Below are 14392 nucleotides of genomic sequence, written 5' to 3' on the forward strand. Positions count from 1 at the left end.
ATAACTACTTGATTATTCAAATGAATGCTATCGTTTTACCTACAACTGGAAGCATTCTTTTTCACAGCAGTTTAGATAATGTCCAAAATGCTTTTGCTATATCTGGCATTTTTTACATAAATAGTTGGCTTAGTCACCTAAACTCAAATTGCTTACCATTCTCCCTTCCAAAGATGCTCAGGAATGAATACATGTACAACTGAGTAGTCCACCTCCTCTGTGAAGCAGGCATAAAGATTGTGCCATGGCCAGCGTTGCAGCATTTTCTGCTCTGTGTCTTGTGGTGGGACTAGTCAAGGGCTGGAGTTTCTGTGCAGCCCCTGCATGCAGCTCTGGGGAGATCTGCGCTGCAGCTTCCCACCCCTCCTGGCTGCAGCACCATTCCTGCCTTGTTCCAGAGCAGTCCTGCAGACTCACAGCAGGCCCCCTGCCCGTCCCTTTGGTTTGGCTCTCATGGCAGTTTTGTTGCATACAAGTTCAGCTGGTTTCAGAGAAAACTCTGTTATCTAACATCTGGAAGGGTTGTGGAGTCTGAGCCACTCACAGCTCCTCTAGACAAGGTCCACCATGTGTGCTGCAAATGTTCAGTCCAGGGGACCAGGCTGGAGACTGGGACTCTGATATGGGTTAATGAGGGGCACCAGCTGCTCCTGAGTCCCTCCTGTGTGACAGACTACTTGCTGTACAGCTCTACAGCTGCAGATGGTGTTTCTTTCAGTGCTTATGTGCTATTTTTATCCAAACTAAGGTACCCTTGGGGTGTGGGATGGTAGGGTTTTGGATAGCTGATCCAAGAGCTGGACAGAAGCAGTCTCCAAGAAGAGCCCTTCTGCAGGTCTCAGTAATGACAGACCTCCATTAACAGTATTTACTAATGGAGAACAGCACCCTGAAGTTAAACTCTTTAAAATAGATTGTCCTTAATATACCTATTATAGCAAAAGGATATAATTGCTACAAGCTGTAATTGTACAAATTGAAGGTAGCAGATGAGAGCTGAGCAATAGAAGGAAGAGTGCAGGTCATGGAAGAGGAGAGGTGCAGAAACAGATGATGGTACAAAAACAGGTGGCAGGTCAGACAGAAGGCGTGAGGTGGAAGTTGTAGAAGCAGCAAAGATGTTGTTTATACTGATTGTAAGCAAGGGAAGACATTTACCCAGAGTAGTGCAGGGGGAAAAGAGGGGATAGTTTTCAGTTAGGTAGTGCCATTGTTACAGCAGCTGCTTTGCTGGATGAGGAAAGGCTGGCATGAGCAGCCAAAAGATTTTGGCTGACAAATCAACACCTTCCCGATGAAATGGGAGCAAAGAGGGGATATGTTTCTTTAGGATTCTGAAATCATTCAAAGAGCAGTATCAGTGGGCCCTGCTGGCTTCCCAAGGGCTATGTTAATGAATCCTGGAGTTATCTTTTCCAAGGGAACCCCTGCTCATAATAAAAACTTTAGTTCAATTTTACATTAAAATTAAATTTCAGTTTTGAAGACAAGGAAAGCAAAGGAAGACAATTAAGCAAAAGTATTTTAAAGAGAAAGTATATTCTTTACAAGGGCCTTCAATCTAAAAGGGAATTGCCTGGTAGAAATCGAAGGTGTCTGGTCACGATGCAACCTGTCTTAAAAGTCTCTGGCCTTCTACAAAGTTTGAAACTTTGCAAACTGGCCCACAGTTGCTTTTTCCTTTTGTTTTGCAAAGTTTGTTTACTGTTGTTTCTCATCAAAGCCACAGTTATTCCTTTTCCCTTCTGCCTGATGAGCTACATGCAGTTTTCTTGCAAGTGGATCAAGCTACAGGGCCCAGAAACAGAATTTACTAGTCTTTTCTTCATTAATGCAAACAGTTGTGTTTATCTGGCAAGGCTTCCTCCCAGTTTTCCATGCCAGACATTTCCCTCAGAGACCCCTCACCAACTGTAGCTGGAGGTTTGTTTGCTTAAGTGAAAGACTGAGGGGACAATGTCCTAGAGACAGCATTTTGTAGCAGTTGATTACTTAAGAAGATCTGTAGGAAGCTGCCTGTACCCATCTCCTAATGATGACAGACAGATAAAAGAGGGTTCTGCTTTTAGTCATTAGTAACTCTTTCTCATTCTGGAATCTTTTCCCTTTTCTGTCCAGATCTGTATTAAGTTTTAAAAACCAACTAAGTGTAAGAGAGTTACAGATTAAGATAGCATACAGTGACATTATTAATTAATAACATGTTGGTAACTGCTAGCAACATTTGCCACAGCAGCAAACAATGCTCTTCAGGTAGAGTTGTTCTAATTTAGTAAATGTAGCTGCTTATAAATTAAGAGTAGACTGACCTTGGAAATTTATATTATAAGGAAGTAGCGCCAGTATTGCTTTCCCTCTTTTTAATTCTCCTAAATTCAAACACGGCTGACAGATGACATTAAAGACTGCAAACGTTTGTACCTAACACCAGCTAAGCTGTGGGTTAATGAAACAAACAGCAGTTGGAAAATTGATGAGATAAACAGTACTTCAGTGTGTGATTTATGGAGAACTGCTCTGTGATGCAAATGTTTCTATTGAAAGAAATTTATAATAAAAGCTGTTTACAACAGCACTGCTGCAAGTTTGACTGAGACAGTCTGGTTTCTTTGTAATATTCTGAGATATTGGGTATGGGACATGGAAACCCTCATCTCCTGTGGTGATACTGCATACACACAGGTGGATGGGGAATATTTTCTTGCCAGCTTAAACCATTTTACCAATTGCCCACAATGTGTGGAAAGGCTCAGGTCAGGAGCTTCCTCCTCCATTAGGGTAGGCTGTCCAGTAGCTGGCACACATTTGCTGCAGGCAGGGGCATGGCAGTGGGGCGAGGCAGCTGCAGTCCCAGAGTGCTCGCTCTGTAACTGAGCCACCTCCACTGCCCTGAGGCACTCGGGTCACTTGGAAGTCCCCATGGTTTGGGTAAATTATACTTCTACTGACATTTCAAGTATTTTGATGTTTTAATTAGGGAAAAATGATGCAATGCTGTGATCTTTTTATGTTGAGTAAAGCTGGGTATTTATCTGCCTTACATTCACTTTCAGAAATTCCACCTTCTTCTTCATTTGCCTCATTGTTCTGGCAGAAACTGCACAGTATACTAACATTGTAGTATTGTGGAGACCAGAGTGAATTTTCAGAGTCAAATCCAAATTTAGAGCATAAGTAGTAAAGATCCTGAGATACATGGCAGACTAATACAGAAATCTAAATTGTAAGGTATCTTGCCCTCTTTTTTTAAGTTTGAGTTAGCCTCTTATTGTAACTGTAATATCATTTGTATGTGCTAATTTACTTGTAAATGTCATTCTAGAAGACATTTGAGAATAGGAATGTGAATCTGCTCTCAAAAACTGTGATGTCTCATTTTCTCTCTAAGGCTTTATTTGTGCTCTAATTCTGTTGCTAAATCAGCTAGCAATAGCTGTTGTTTTTTTCTGTAAAGTTTTTTTCTTTAAATTGTTTTCATATAACGAATCAAAGCTCTTTGATGAGCACAAATGAGTTTAAGACATGATTTTTAGATCCTCAGTATATTAAGTTACAAATTTTTTTTCCTACAAATGATGCTACTAATCTGCTATGCTCCCAATTGAGTGCCTTATTAAAATCTTCAAATTTTATAGCACCCATTAGTAAAAACGTGGAGTAAGAAAATTACCAATCAAAATTCCCTGTTTATTCAAGTGTAAGTTGATACTTACAAAATATGCATTGGTTTATAGCCAAGATTCTGAAATTACAACATTGTCACTTAGGGACACACTGTAGTAATAATCAGAGAGTAAGCTAATGTACTTTTCAAGAAAGTTTTTTGCTTTCTTTTCCTCTTATTTCAAGATTTTGGTCTGCCAGATGAAACATGAAGATTAAAAGCTCTCATCTCACTTGAATGCACAATAGAGAAAGGGTGTTCATTCTATCGCAACCCCTGTGTTGTCTGTAGCATGTGTGTAGATTTCATCAGCTTCAAAAGAAGCTTAATTAATTCAATTATTATTACTAAATATTATTATCTATTTAATTGCCAATCTCTATGTGCGTATAACAAATCCTTTCTTAGCTTATGAATTAGTGTAGTAATTTTGAATATTTTGTGTTGATTAACTCCTCATTTTTGTGTCATTAGCATGAGCATTTATCTCCTGGCTTTTTATATGCTTGTATATAGTTCAGTGAGGAAATTTAATTTGCCTTATTGGCACAGCAGTGGCACTTATTGGTATAAACCAAACCAGTTTGTTAAACTAAGCTCACTCTTTGTTTCTTCTTCCCTTGTAGAGCTGGAGTGGACCAGAGAAGTTGCTTGCTTTAGATGAACTCATTGATAGTTGTGAACCAACACAAGTAAAACACATGATGCAAGTGATAGAGCCCCAGTTTCAAAGAGACTTCATTTCCTTGCTCCCAAAAGAGGTAAGAATTATGGGGTAACATTGCATTCTGAAGTGCCTGGGCTGCCATCTTTAGAAAACTTCTGTGCTGATTTTGCCAACGTATCATGTAAACTCATGTTAGAGGTTCACTGTTTGGAACACTGCCATAGCATGCCTACTGTAATTTCAGGTTGACATATCTCTGTCTCTTGATAGCATTTAGATACTTGGAAATACAGATGACCCCTTTAAACAAAATCCCAATAGCTCTAAAAATATCTCTGTATCTTAATTGGGCCAATTGTGCTTTTTTTGGGAAACTAATTCTGTTAGGGCACACACACACACACAGAAATTTCCTCCGGATGTAAGACCTCTCTGCACATTATTCTCTAAGTGTAAGCATTATTTTTAGTGCTGTAAGAGGTGAGTGTTTTGTTAGTGTTATTTTTAAATTTTTTTTAGACAAACAGAACCCTAAAATCTCTACCAAATATACAAAAACTAAACCCAGAAAAGCACTTCTTACTAAGGATCAGGCCAAACTGTAATTAGCAGACACCTTACAGTAAATCCTCCACTGAAAATCAGATCATGTTATATCCAGTTAAAGAGAAACTGAGATTTAGATTTTGGTGTGTGTAATTAAGTGCTGTCCACACAAGAGTAATTTGTGATGTCATCACAATGAGAACATAAGGGTGAATATGCAAGGTTATAAACCCAGTTTGCTGGAGTTACTGAATAAATTTATTTTAGCTGACTTATAAATAGTTCTTCTAACCTTGATTGATTTTAGGAAGGTAAGTCTCAATTCCTAACAGTTTGCAAAGCAGGTTCTTTTAAGTTATTCTGGTGTTTGTATTTGGTTGCTATGTTTGACATGGTTTTATTACCTGAAGACTGTTTCATGTCTCTGTTCTTTGACACTCTTTTCTGACATATATCCTATTTTTGAATACTTGCATGTACAAAACCCTTCTTTCCTTTACTACACTGTCATATCTTCACAAGTCCGAAAGTGTCACAGCCTTCCCTTGCTGGCTGGCATTTGTAAGAGTTGGAATCAATTTATGCAGCAAGTATTAACTTAGTACACAGGACATGAGATTGGTATTTAGAGAAGTAATTCCTGCAGCAGCCTTCTTAGGGAGTGGAAAGGACACTGGAGGAGGAGAAGAGTTCAGCAGCACCCCTGCATGATTGTCGTATTTCTGGAGAAGCTGTCCAAAGCACCAGAAACAGAGGAAGGCAACAAGAATTTATGATTTGAAGAGACAGAAGATACTTTGCCACTTCTGCATCTAGTCAGTCTGGAAATTCAACAGACAATTGATAATAGTAACTCGGAGATCAGTTCTCTTTGCATGATTTTGTGGCAATACTCACTGAAGTACAACCAGTGATCTAGCTACACTGTAACAAAAGATCATGTTATAATTTCAGTTTTCAGAATTTCTTCACAGAGAAAATACAGTACTTAGCAGTAAAACTTCCTCATTAGGTTTCTTCCCTCCCCTATAAACTACTAATGTTTAATTTGTTTATTTCTGGTGGGATTCCTGCCTCTTTAAACCAGAATATTGTAATGTGTAGCTTCATGACAGGCTGACTTCACCAGTGAAGTTGGCTTGAATAATTTTTGCTTCCTAACCCCGAGTCACTGTCACCAAAATTACCCGAGTTAAAAAAAGCCACGGAGCTGACTCCACCATCTCCTGTGCTGTTCCCTCAGCCATATCTCCCCAGCAGGGCTGTCCCCAGCTGCTGAGTGCTGGCTGCAGGGAGGGGTGATGCTCTGAGCTGTGGGGGCACGAGTGAGTTGTTGGGGTCAGTAATTCCATGAGGAGGCTTCCCTGGCACAGGCAGCCCCCTGTGCAAACACGCTCCCTTGGGCTGTCGCTCCACATTAACATCTGTGGTTAGCTGCAGTGCTGCTGGATGCTGTGCACTGATCTTATTACCAAACCAGAACAGGAAGATGATGTGGACAGCAGGGTTTTGCTTCAAAACCATTGTCTGCAGTGCAAAGGCAATAACTGAAATGCCAAATAACTGTGGAAATGTTTGCTTTCCTCCCGATAATGCAGCAGTCAAACAGTTAATATGAAATAAATACTCTTGTTTTCTTGCTCAGACTTTAGAAATAATTATTCAAATTAGTTATTTATGAAAATCAGGTTGAGACACCAATAGTTAAAGAGTTCTGCTGAAATCAGTAATAGAAATGTTGTCGGTTCTGTGTGTTTAAGTGAAGAAAGAGGCAAGGAACTGCTTGCAGTTGGGTGTTATTAACACTTCAACAGAGAGTAGTCATAAATTCAGTTCAGTCAAAGGTCAGATCTTTGCTACCTGAAATTTTCTTATAACTAGATCCATGAGCTGAGACAAAGGGATGTCATCTTTTATCCACTGCTAATCCTAAAGTCAGCTGTGGGCTGTGTTGACCATTGATGACTGTTTAGATAAATCTAGTCCAAAATAAATGTTACCCATATTTAACCTGGTTTAGACTCGGTTGGTTCATAGGTTTAATTAATGCCAGCTTAGCAAATGTCTGTGTTTGTATAGATAGTAATTTTAAAGTAATATTTAAACAAACTGCTGTCAACTGAGGAACATTCGGCAAAAAATGGAAAGGGGCCATGTCATGTTTGAGTTTTGTCACATGCAGGTCTATGTGATGTGTGTTAGGAAACAGCACTTCTTCAGTAACTTCACATGGCAGGAATGAAGACAGAATGTCTAAAAGGACTAGTACAGTTTTTGCTCCTGTAATAGAGAGCCTTACACCAGATCCCAAATGCTGACTCCCTGAGTAAGGAGAGAAGGTTCTTCAGGTTTGTGGCCTGGGGTGCCTGCAGGATCCAACACATCATTTAAGGCACAGGTCCCTCTAATGTGGAGTGCTGTGAGCTCCCCATGAGCTGCAAACAAGGTGTGTGTGCAACCAAAATGCAAGTAGTTGCAACGTGCTGAATTTTTATTTCCTGCTAACACTGGCTTGTCTAGATCACTAAATGTTTCTCACAAAATAAAGTGAAAAATCTTCTGAGGTCAACAGCCTGCAGTTATGACTTCCTCAGTAAATTTCCATCTTTGCTGCTTTGAAGGGCAGATTCTGTTTATATATTTCTATTTATCTATCTAATCTCATAACTTCAGTTAAAAATGAAATTGAACGTCCTAAACAAAATAGATGCAAGCAGAAGTAAAAGTGGGTGATCTAATTTCCTTGACAGCTTCTACATCCTGTTAATTACTGAGAAAGTCCCCAATGTAAGCATGTTAGTAGTTCTCTGCATTCATGTTTATCAATATTGTTCTTTCTGCAGAGTTTTTAGGGACTCTGTGCGTTTCCTGTGACTTTCCTGCATCTTACACTTACTGTTCATGACTGGGGAGTTGCATTGTTGCTGTCAAGTAGAAAAGCTGTACTTGGTCATCACACCCTTAATGATGCACTCCTTGTGTTTAGGATTGTGATTTATATGCCTCTGTTTAAGGCTTCATGGAGAGGTGGAGATTTTGGGGGCTTTGTTGTGGTCACTATATGGCTTAGCTCAGTCTGAGAAGGTGTGAATTTTTCCCAATAAACTTTAGTTTTGTCACGTGGAAAAGCTCATCTTCCATTTACTTTCTGGGGCTCGTTAGGATTTCCCCTGTGGTTTTGGTAACAAGCTCTACTGAAGTTACATGGCCTGATCCTACTGGATCCAAATCCATAAAGCTCCTTGTAACTCCACCCAGGAGTGTGTTTGAATTCTCATCAGAAAATGAGCAATACCTACACCGCCTTTCCTATGACTGCAGAGTAGTTTGAGCTCTGGGGAATGTAGCATTTGCTTGTTCTGTATTTGGGCTTTCTGAGTGATGTTACTCATCACAATGTACATCCCTATCTGCTCACATGGAGAGCACTGTACTTTTTAATTCAACTTTCAAAATAACTTTTGTTGAAATTGTTAGGTAAAATAACATAGACATAATTACTTTGGTAATAATTTTTCTAATGATTCAAAGTAATGTGGCTTACATTTTTTAAAAAAAGTAGTAATCATTTCAGCTGACACCTATTTTCTTGCAAATGCAAGAATCATTTTGTGATATGATCTGCAAGGATTTAGTTACTTACGATGATTGTTATATTTCCACATGCCCACAGGAATAAACTGGAGTCTGTTAAATTTCAGAGATTGTTTAATAATTTATCGTTCCAATTTTCTGTATTTCAGCCCCTGATGTGTGATAGTAAATGGAGTTATTTCACTTTTCTCTTCAAAAGCAGTACAGAAAATACACTTTCTTCTTATTTTTTACAGCTGGCACTGTATGTGCTGTCATTCCTGGAACCCAGGGACCTTCTGCAGGCAGCCCAGACTTGTCGTTACTGGAGAATTCTGGCTGAAGATAATCTTCTCTGGAGAGAGAAGTGCAAAGAGGAAGGTAAGGCTGAGCAAAATGATGGATGTAATGGTCGAAGTGTTGCCATCATAAAAAATGCAGTTCATTTATATAATAAGCTTAAAGTTTTAAGAAAACAATTAGTGTGACTTTAGATTTAGTGCTAGTTATGCTTTAAGCTACATGGTATGTATCTCTGTTGAAAGCAGGGAATAGAAATAATCCATGGAGTGCTGGAGTTTAGGCGTGAATATCTTGTTTATAAAGTATGCTAGTTGCATGTTTTTAGAATACACTTGGGATTGCTTTTTGAGGATTGTGTTTATTCAAAATGCTACCAAAAGAAATAACAGCTGAGGTGTAAAAATGATAGGAGTATAGCCTGGCAGTTGTAGCATGGAGGAAAAACTGTTTCAGTGCCTGGTAGAAGGGCTGCTGTAATTTCACGTCACTTGTAGGATAATTAAGGCAGAGATGGCACATGGTAGTGGGAGAAGGTGCTAAAAGGTTTGCTTGGAGAGGGACACACACTCCATTAGCCACATGGATATTATCCTGCTCATACCAATTCAAGAAGATATGGTGCTCCAGCACTGATAGGAATGGGCAAAAAAAAAGGCTCCCATGAAAGTAGCCGTGTATTTGTGCACATGGAGAATGCAAGCTCTTATTTTTAAGGATAATTATAGGAAAGAGTCTCTTTGGGCCAGGAGGGAAGGCGGGGGGTAGAAGACTGCATACATGTGATCCCAGAGTAGTCTCATCGTGGACACAGGACCCTGTCCATACTGCCTTGGATTATGGAGACAAGGCCTTCTGAGGGGTTGATGCAAAGGCTTCAAAAGACAAAGCAATGTCAGTTGTAGCTGGCTATTTGTGAGGGCACCTAATATGCTTTCTTTTATGATGGAAAGCAGGTGTCTGACCTCCTAAATCTTCTCTACAGATTCTTCTCTTAAAAATTTCAGTGAAAATGCATTAAAAGGACAGAGTGATAAAAAGAAGGTTGAGAGGGGAATGAGCTTACATTTGTGAGATTACAAGTAAGACTAAATACATCCAGGTAGGAGAGCACAGGCAAGCAGGCCAGCATTGCAGCCTGCTTAGCCTCAGTGAGCTGCTCAGTAACACGAAGGAGCCCTTAATTCAAGGTTGCAGGCAGAGACGGAGCTAAAGGCAGAAGAGTGAAATCCACATACTGGCACGACACAAGACTCCTGCCAGTAATGAAATGCAGTGGAGAGAAGAGTTGCATAGAAAAGAGAGCAGGGTGAGAGAATTGTAAAAAAAGCTGTATCTGTAGTAGCAAGGGTAAAACAAAGCTCTGCTGCTTAAGTGTCAAGTCAGAAAGGGCATAGCTATACTTAAATTCCAGCCAAGAGAGGACAATGCCAAAAGCACTTAGCCTTTCAGATCAAGAAAGTAATTAAAAGCTCACTAATACCAGGAGTCACAGTGAACTTAAAGGTAATGAAGATGGGTGACCAGAGTGGAGAACCACAGACAGAAAGGTTGACTTCTCAGACTGTTCCAGAATAAGCATGTAAGTGGTTAAGGAGGTTTTTGGACAGTACCAATTTGTAAAAGACAATATTCTGCTGCATTGCCTCAGAAAGGGGAATCCAAACCCGAGCTACGAGGTTGCCAGCAAGGAATGATGAACTAGAGCATTTTCAGTTGTGATTATGGTAATGATTATGCTGAACTGACAAGGACAGAGAGCGTATAAATCTCTGAGGAGCAGGATGGTGTCACTGACACACAAATGTTGGCATGCAGGAGATTGTTACATTTCTGCCATATTTTAATGTCAGGGGTCACCGTAAAGGTTTGGGAGGGAAAGTGTTTTCTGTGGGGTGGCCTCATCTCTTCCCCTCCCCCCCTTTTTTAAATTCCATTTTAGGGATTGATGAACCATTGCATATCAAGAGGAGGAAAGTAATAAAACCAGGCTTTATACACAGTCCGTGGAAAAGCGCCTACATCAGACAGCACAGGATTGATACCAACTGGCGGCGAGGAGAGCTGAAATCGCCCAAGGTGAGGTTCTGAGCTCTGTGCACAGGGCCGTGAACAAAGCAGGAGCAGCTCGTGCCTTGGCCTCTTTCCTTTGGACAAACAAGACTATCCATGCACAAAAAGCAGTGAATTGCTGCTACAGAAAAAAATAATTCGTGTTTTAGCCCACTCTGGATTTAAATTATATTTTGACCACCATTTTGGCGATGTGTTACACTTCATACTGCAGAACCCTTTCACTGCTCTTCTAAGAATTCCTGTACAATTTTGGGAATCCTTATAAATATGCCAGTCTCTTTGAGGCAGGTAATTGTGGAAAATTGATTTGATTTGAAATACTTATATTTAAATATACAGACATGTATATTGTACATATATAGGTGTATATGTATGTATTGGTAGAGCTGGGTCATGTTGCAACCTAAAATACTCCACGACTGTTCTGTGATTAATTCATGCTTTATTTTTAAATATATTCTTCTAAACTGAGCAGCACAAGACAATAACTTCATTCTGTGTTAAGATGTCTGTGGGGTTTTCTAAATGTTAAAATTATTTTAATGACATTGATATTTATCATTGCAACCTTTCCAAATGAAGACATGAAGCAATATTTCAAACCTTTTGTAAATAAAATAGCAACTCTCTAATCAAACCTGATAATGAGCAAGCAGAGAGAAATGTCAAGAAAACCCATATTCATGGCTTTTTAAGGTTTTAAGGCAATTTACCTGTTTTCTTAATTAAAAATAACAAAATAAAAAAAGAACAAAAGAATTCCCTTGGAAAACCTATGGCTATATCCTGCTGTTTATTTGGCCATGACTTATCTACATCTCTGGCAATGGTTCTGTATTTCTTGCGTTGATATGCCACATCAAGTTATCTTGGAATTATTATTAAAATTACAGCCTCTGGCTTTATCCAAATGCCATTTCATTTCAACAAACATCTTAAAAAATGTTTGGATATCTTAAATAAAAAATTCTTCATCCTATATATTCTGCTGAGGATTTTTTTTTTTTTTTGCTGTATTGCAATAAGATATACCAAATTACAAATATACCAAATATACAAATATACCAAAATACCAAATCAAGCACTGAAAATCCCACCTCTATAAAGCAACATTCCAGTCCACATTCCCAGCACATGGAATTGTTGCTTTTGTTTGCATTTAATTGAGTTGATGGTTTTCCAGTTTTTGACTTTGGTGCTGACTGGCATTTAACAAAATACAATGCTTGGCTGATAAGGGGAAAAATAGATGTAGTCAGCCTTGACCACTGAAATACAAATACACAGCAAATAATCAGCCCATCCTTTTCATTCAAGATTGAAACAAAAGGTAACAGTAAATTGAAAATCAACTGAAAAATAAAGAGATGGAATAACTGCAGAGGAATAGAGCAGTGTCCAGTTACTAATTCAGCCCACTTTTGTTAGTGCTTTTTCCTGGTACTTTCAGGAGGCTTGCAGTAGCTGTAGTTGCCTGATAAGCAATGCATCATCACTCCATGGAAGGAGGGAAACACCTTCTTTGGTCCCAGCTGGCGGTAAATTAGACTTGACACACGGGATTAAGGGGCCTTATTATTACTGAAGCAACTCTAGCATTTTGTAATTTATGAATCAGAAGAGCACTTTGTTTCTCCTGCTTCTCTAATCTCCTGCATTAAATTGTGACTGTTGCTTTTGTGTTCTTGGTTGCCAGGTGCTCAAGGGCCACGATGACCACGTGATCACGTGCCTGCAGTTCTGCGGGAACCGCATCGTGAGCGGCTCCGACGACAACACGCTCAAAGTGTGGTCAGCAGTGACAGGCAAGGTGAGGTGCCTGCTCTGCTGCATCCCCTGGGAAGTGAGCACAGGGAGGGCACTGGCACAGCAAAAGGGCTGCTGGGCCATCAGACCGCGCTGCAGGGTGGCCTTGGGTGCTCTGGGGCAGGAATTGGGAGATGTACCGGATAAACATGTGGGTTGCCTTTTCCCACACAGAAACTCCTCCAGTTCAAAAAAGACACCTTGATGTGAAATTGCAATGCTGCTCATGTTACCACTGGCATATATCCTTGTTCTCTTGGCAATTCTGCTATTCTTGTGGAGTCGATTGTGACATGGATTTTAAAGAATTTGGACAGAAACATTACTTTATCTTCCTTAAAGCTTAACTTAGGCTGCATCTACCTCTCTGGATCTCTTTTTCTCACTTATCTTCTAGCATTCTTTCTATTGTTTTCAAGTTTTTGCAATGGAGTGTTCATTTTACTGGCTCAGATTTCAAATACAGAGTTTGTTTTTCTTTCCAAGCTTTTATATTGCTGAGCCACAAAAAAAAAAAAAAAAAATTAACTTGCTTTAGGTTTAAATATTTCCTATTAAATTAGATCCAGCTCAGGCAGGAATTTAATAAGCTTCAATAATTTAATTCTGGCTTAGAGGAGCAAAACAATATGTGCAATCAAAAAGACAGTTCTGAGCATTTCAGTCATGTCAGAACATCACAGCTACTCAGCCCACAGTTTTTTTTTCTGAGGTGACTGACTGACCAAGGGTGTAGAAAAGGCCTTGGGGAAACAGTACGTTTTCCTTTTAGACTGGTATTGTGTGCACTTAGCTTGGATTTAATGGTATAGATAACAACAGGACAGCTGCTGAGGATAACGTGCTTAAGATGTAAAAGGTATCCACTTCGTAATGTGGAAGCTGAACATATTCAGCATTTGTCATTGCATGCCCAGAAGATCCTTGAAGGGATTGCTAATCCTGCTGTGGGTAAGAATAAAATTAAGAGCCATAGGCAGCCTCACCCTGCTGCTGTTGGCTTCCCTACAACAAGCTGTCTAATGAGGGATCCCATAATGAAATGTGTGTCTATTTTAATTGAAAAGGGCAACCTAAACACAAATGAAAAATACTTTCTTTGTACATACCACACTCCCAAAAGCAAAATGTTCCCTTAAATATATCAAATTAAGCACAGTGCCATGACTTAACAATTACTGTTCAGTAATTTTTTGAAAGTAATTGCAAAACCTAGTGTGGCCATTTACCCCAAACCTTTAAGAGGGCCAGAAATAATGTCTGCATGCTGTATCAGCCCTCATGCTTACTGATGCTGAAGAATTAATAAAATAAGGAAACCCTAAAGGTTGGTTTGTGCAAATGAACATGACTAAATAATTCCCTTGACAGATGTAAATCCTAAAATAAGGATTCTGTGTTCTTGCTGCTTTAACAGGATGATTTCTTAAAATATGAGCACATTGGATGAAATAAGAAAAAAGAGAACTGGAGACATGAACATCAGCTATGAACTGAAAAAGATGGATTCGATAGCAGTGAATTAAGCCAGGAGCCAGTAATTCCAGAAAACTGGTTAAAAAATTGTTAAAGAACAGTAGAACAAAAAAGCAAATTATTTTCAAGGATGCTAGAAAGAACAGGATATTAACAACAGGAATTACTATACTGTTACTGATGCAGAAAAAATACTTTGGAAGAAAATTCATGTGATGGAAATACAGCATGCAGTGATAATAGAACATTTCAGCAGAAACTCATGCTTACTACAGAAGTTGTGG

The 14392-nt window shown here is 39.3% G+C and overlaps 1 protein-coding gene across 4 annotated transcripts in view; it reads left to right on the forward strand.

The window, feature by feature from the left end:
• FBXW7 (F-box and WD repeat domain containing 7) overlaps positions 1-14392 on the forward strand; it is a 176765-nt gene that overhangs the window by 152305 nt on the left and 10068 nt on the right. For all 4 annotated transcript variants that reach the window (XR_010027751.1, XM_063156376.1, XM_063156378.1 and 1 more), the window contains 4 exons: positions 4291-4425; positions 8708-8831; positions 10693-10829; positions 12523-12636. Coding sequence is in view for 3 of the 4 variants with exons in the window: in XM_063156376.1 (XP_063012446.1) it covers positions 4291-4425; positions 8708-8831; positions 10693-10829; positions 12523-12636 (510 nt within the window). In the remaining variant the exon portion in view is untranslated. The remainder of the gene's footprint in view (positions 1-4290; positions 4426-8707; positions 8832-10692; positions 10830-12522; positions 12637-14392) is intronic.

The sequence above is a fragment of the Melospiza melodia genome, chromosome 5 (genome assembly GCF_035770615.1).
Source record: "Melospiza melodia melodia isolate bMelMel2 chromosome 5, bMelMel2.pri, whole genome shotgun sequence".
NCBI lineage: Eukaryota > Metazoa > Chordata > Aves > Passeriformes > Passerellidae > Melospiza > Melospiza melodia.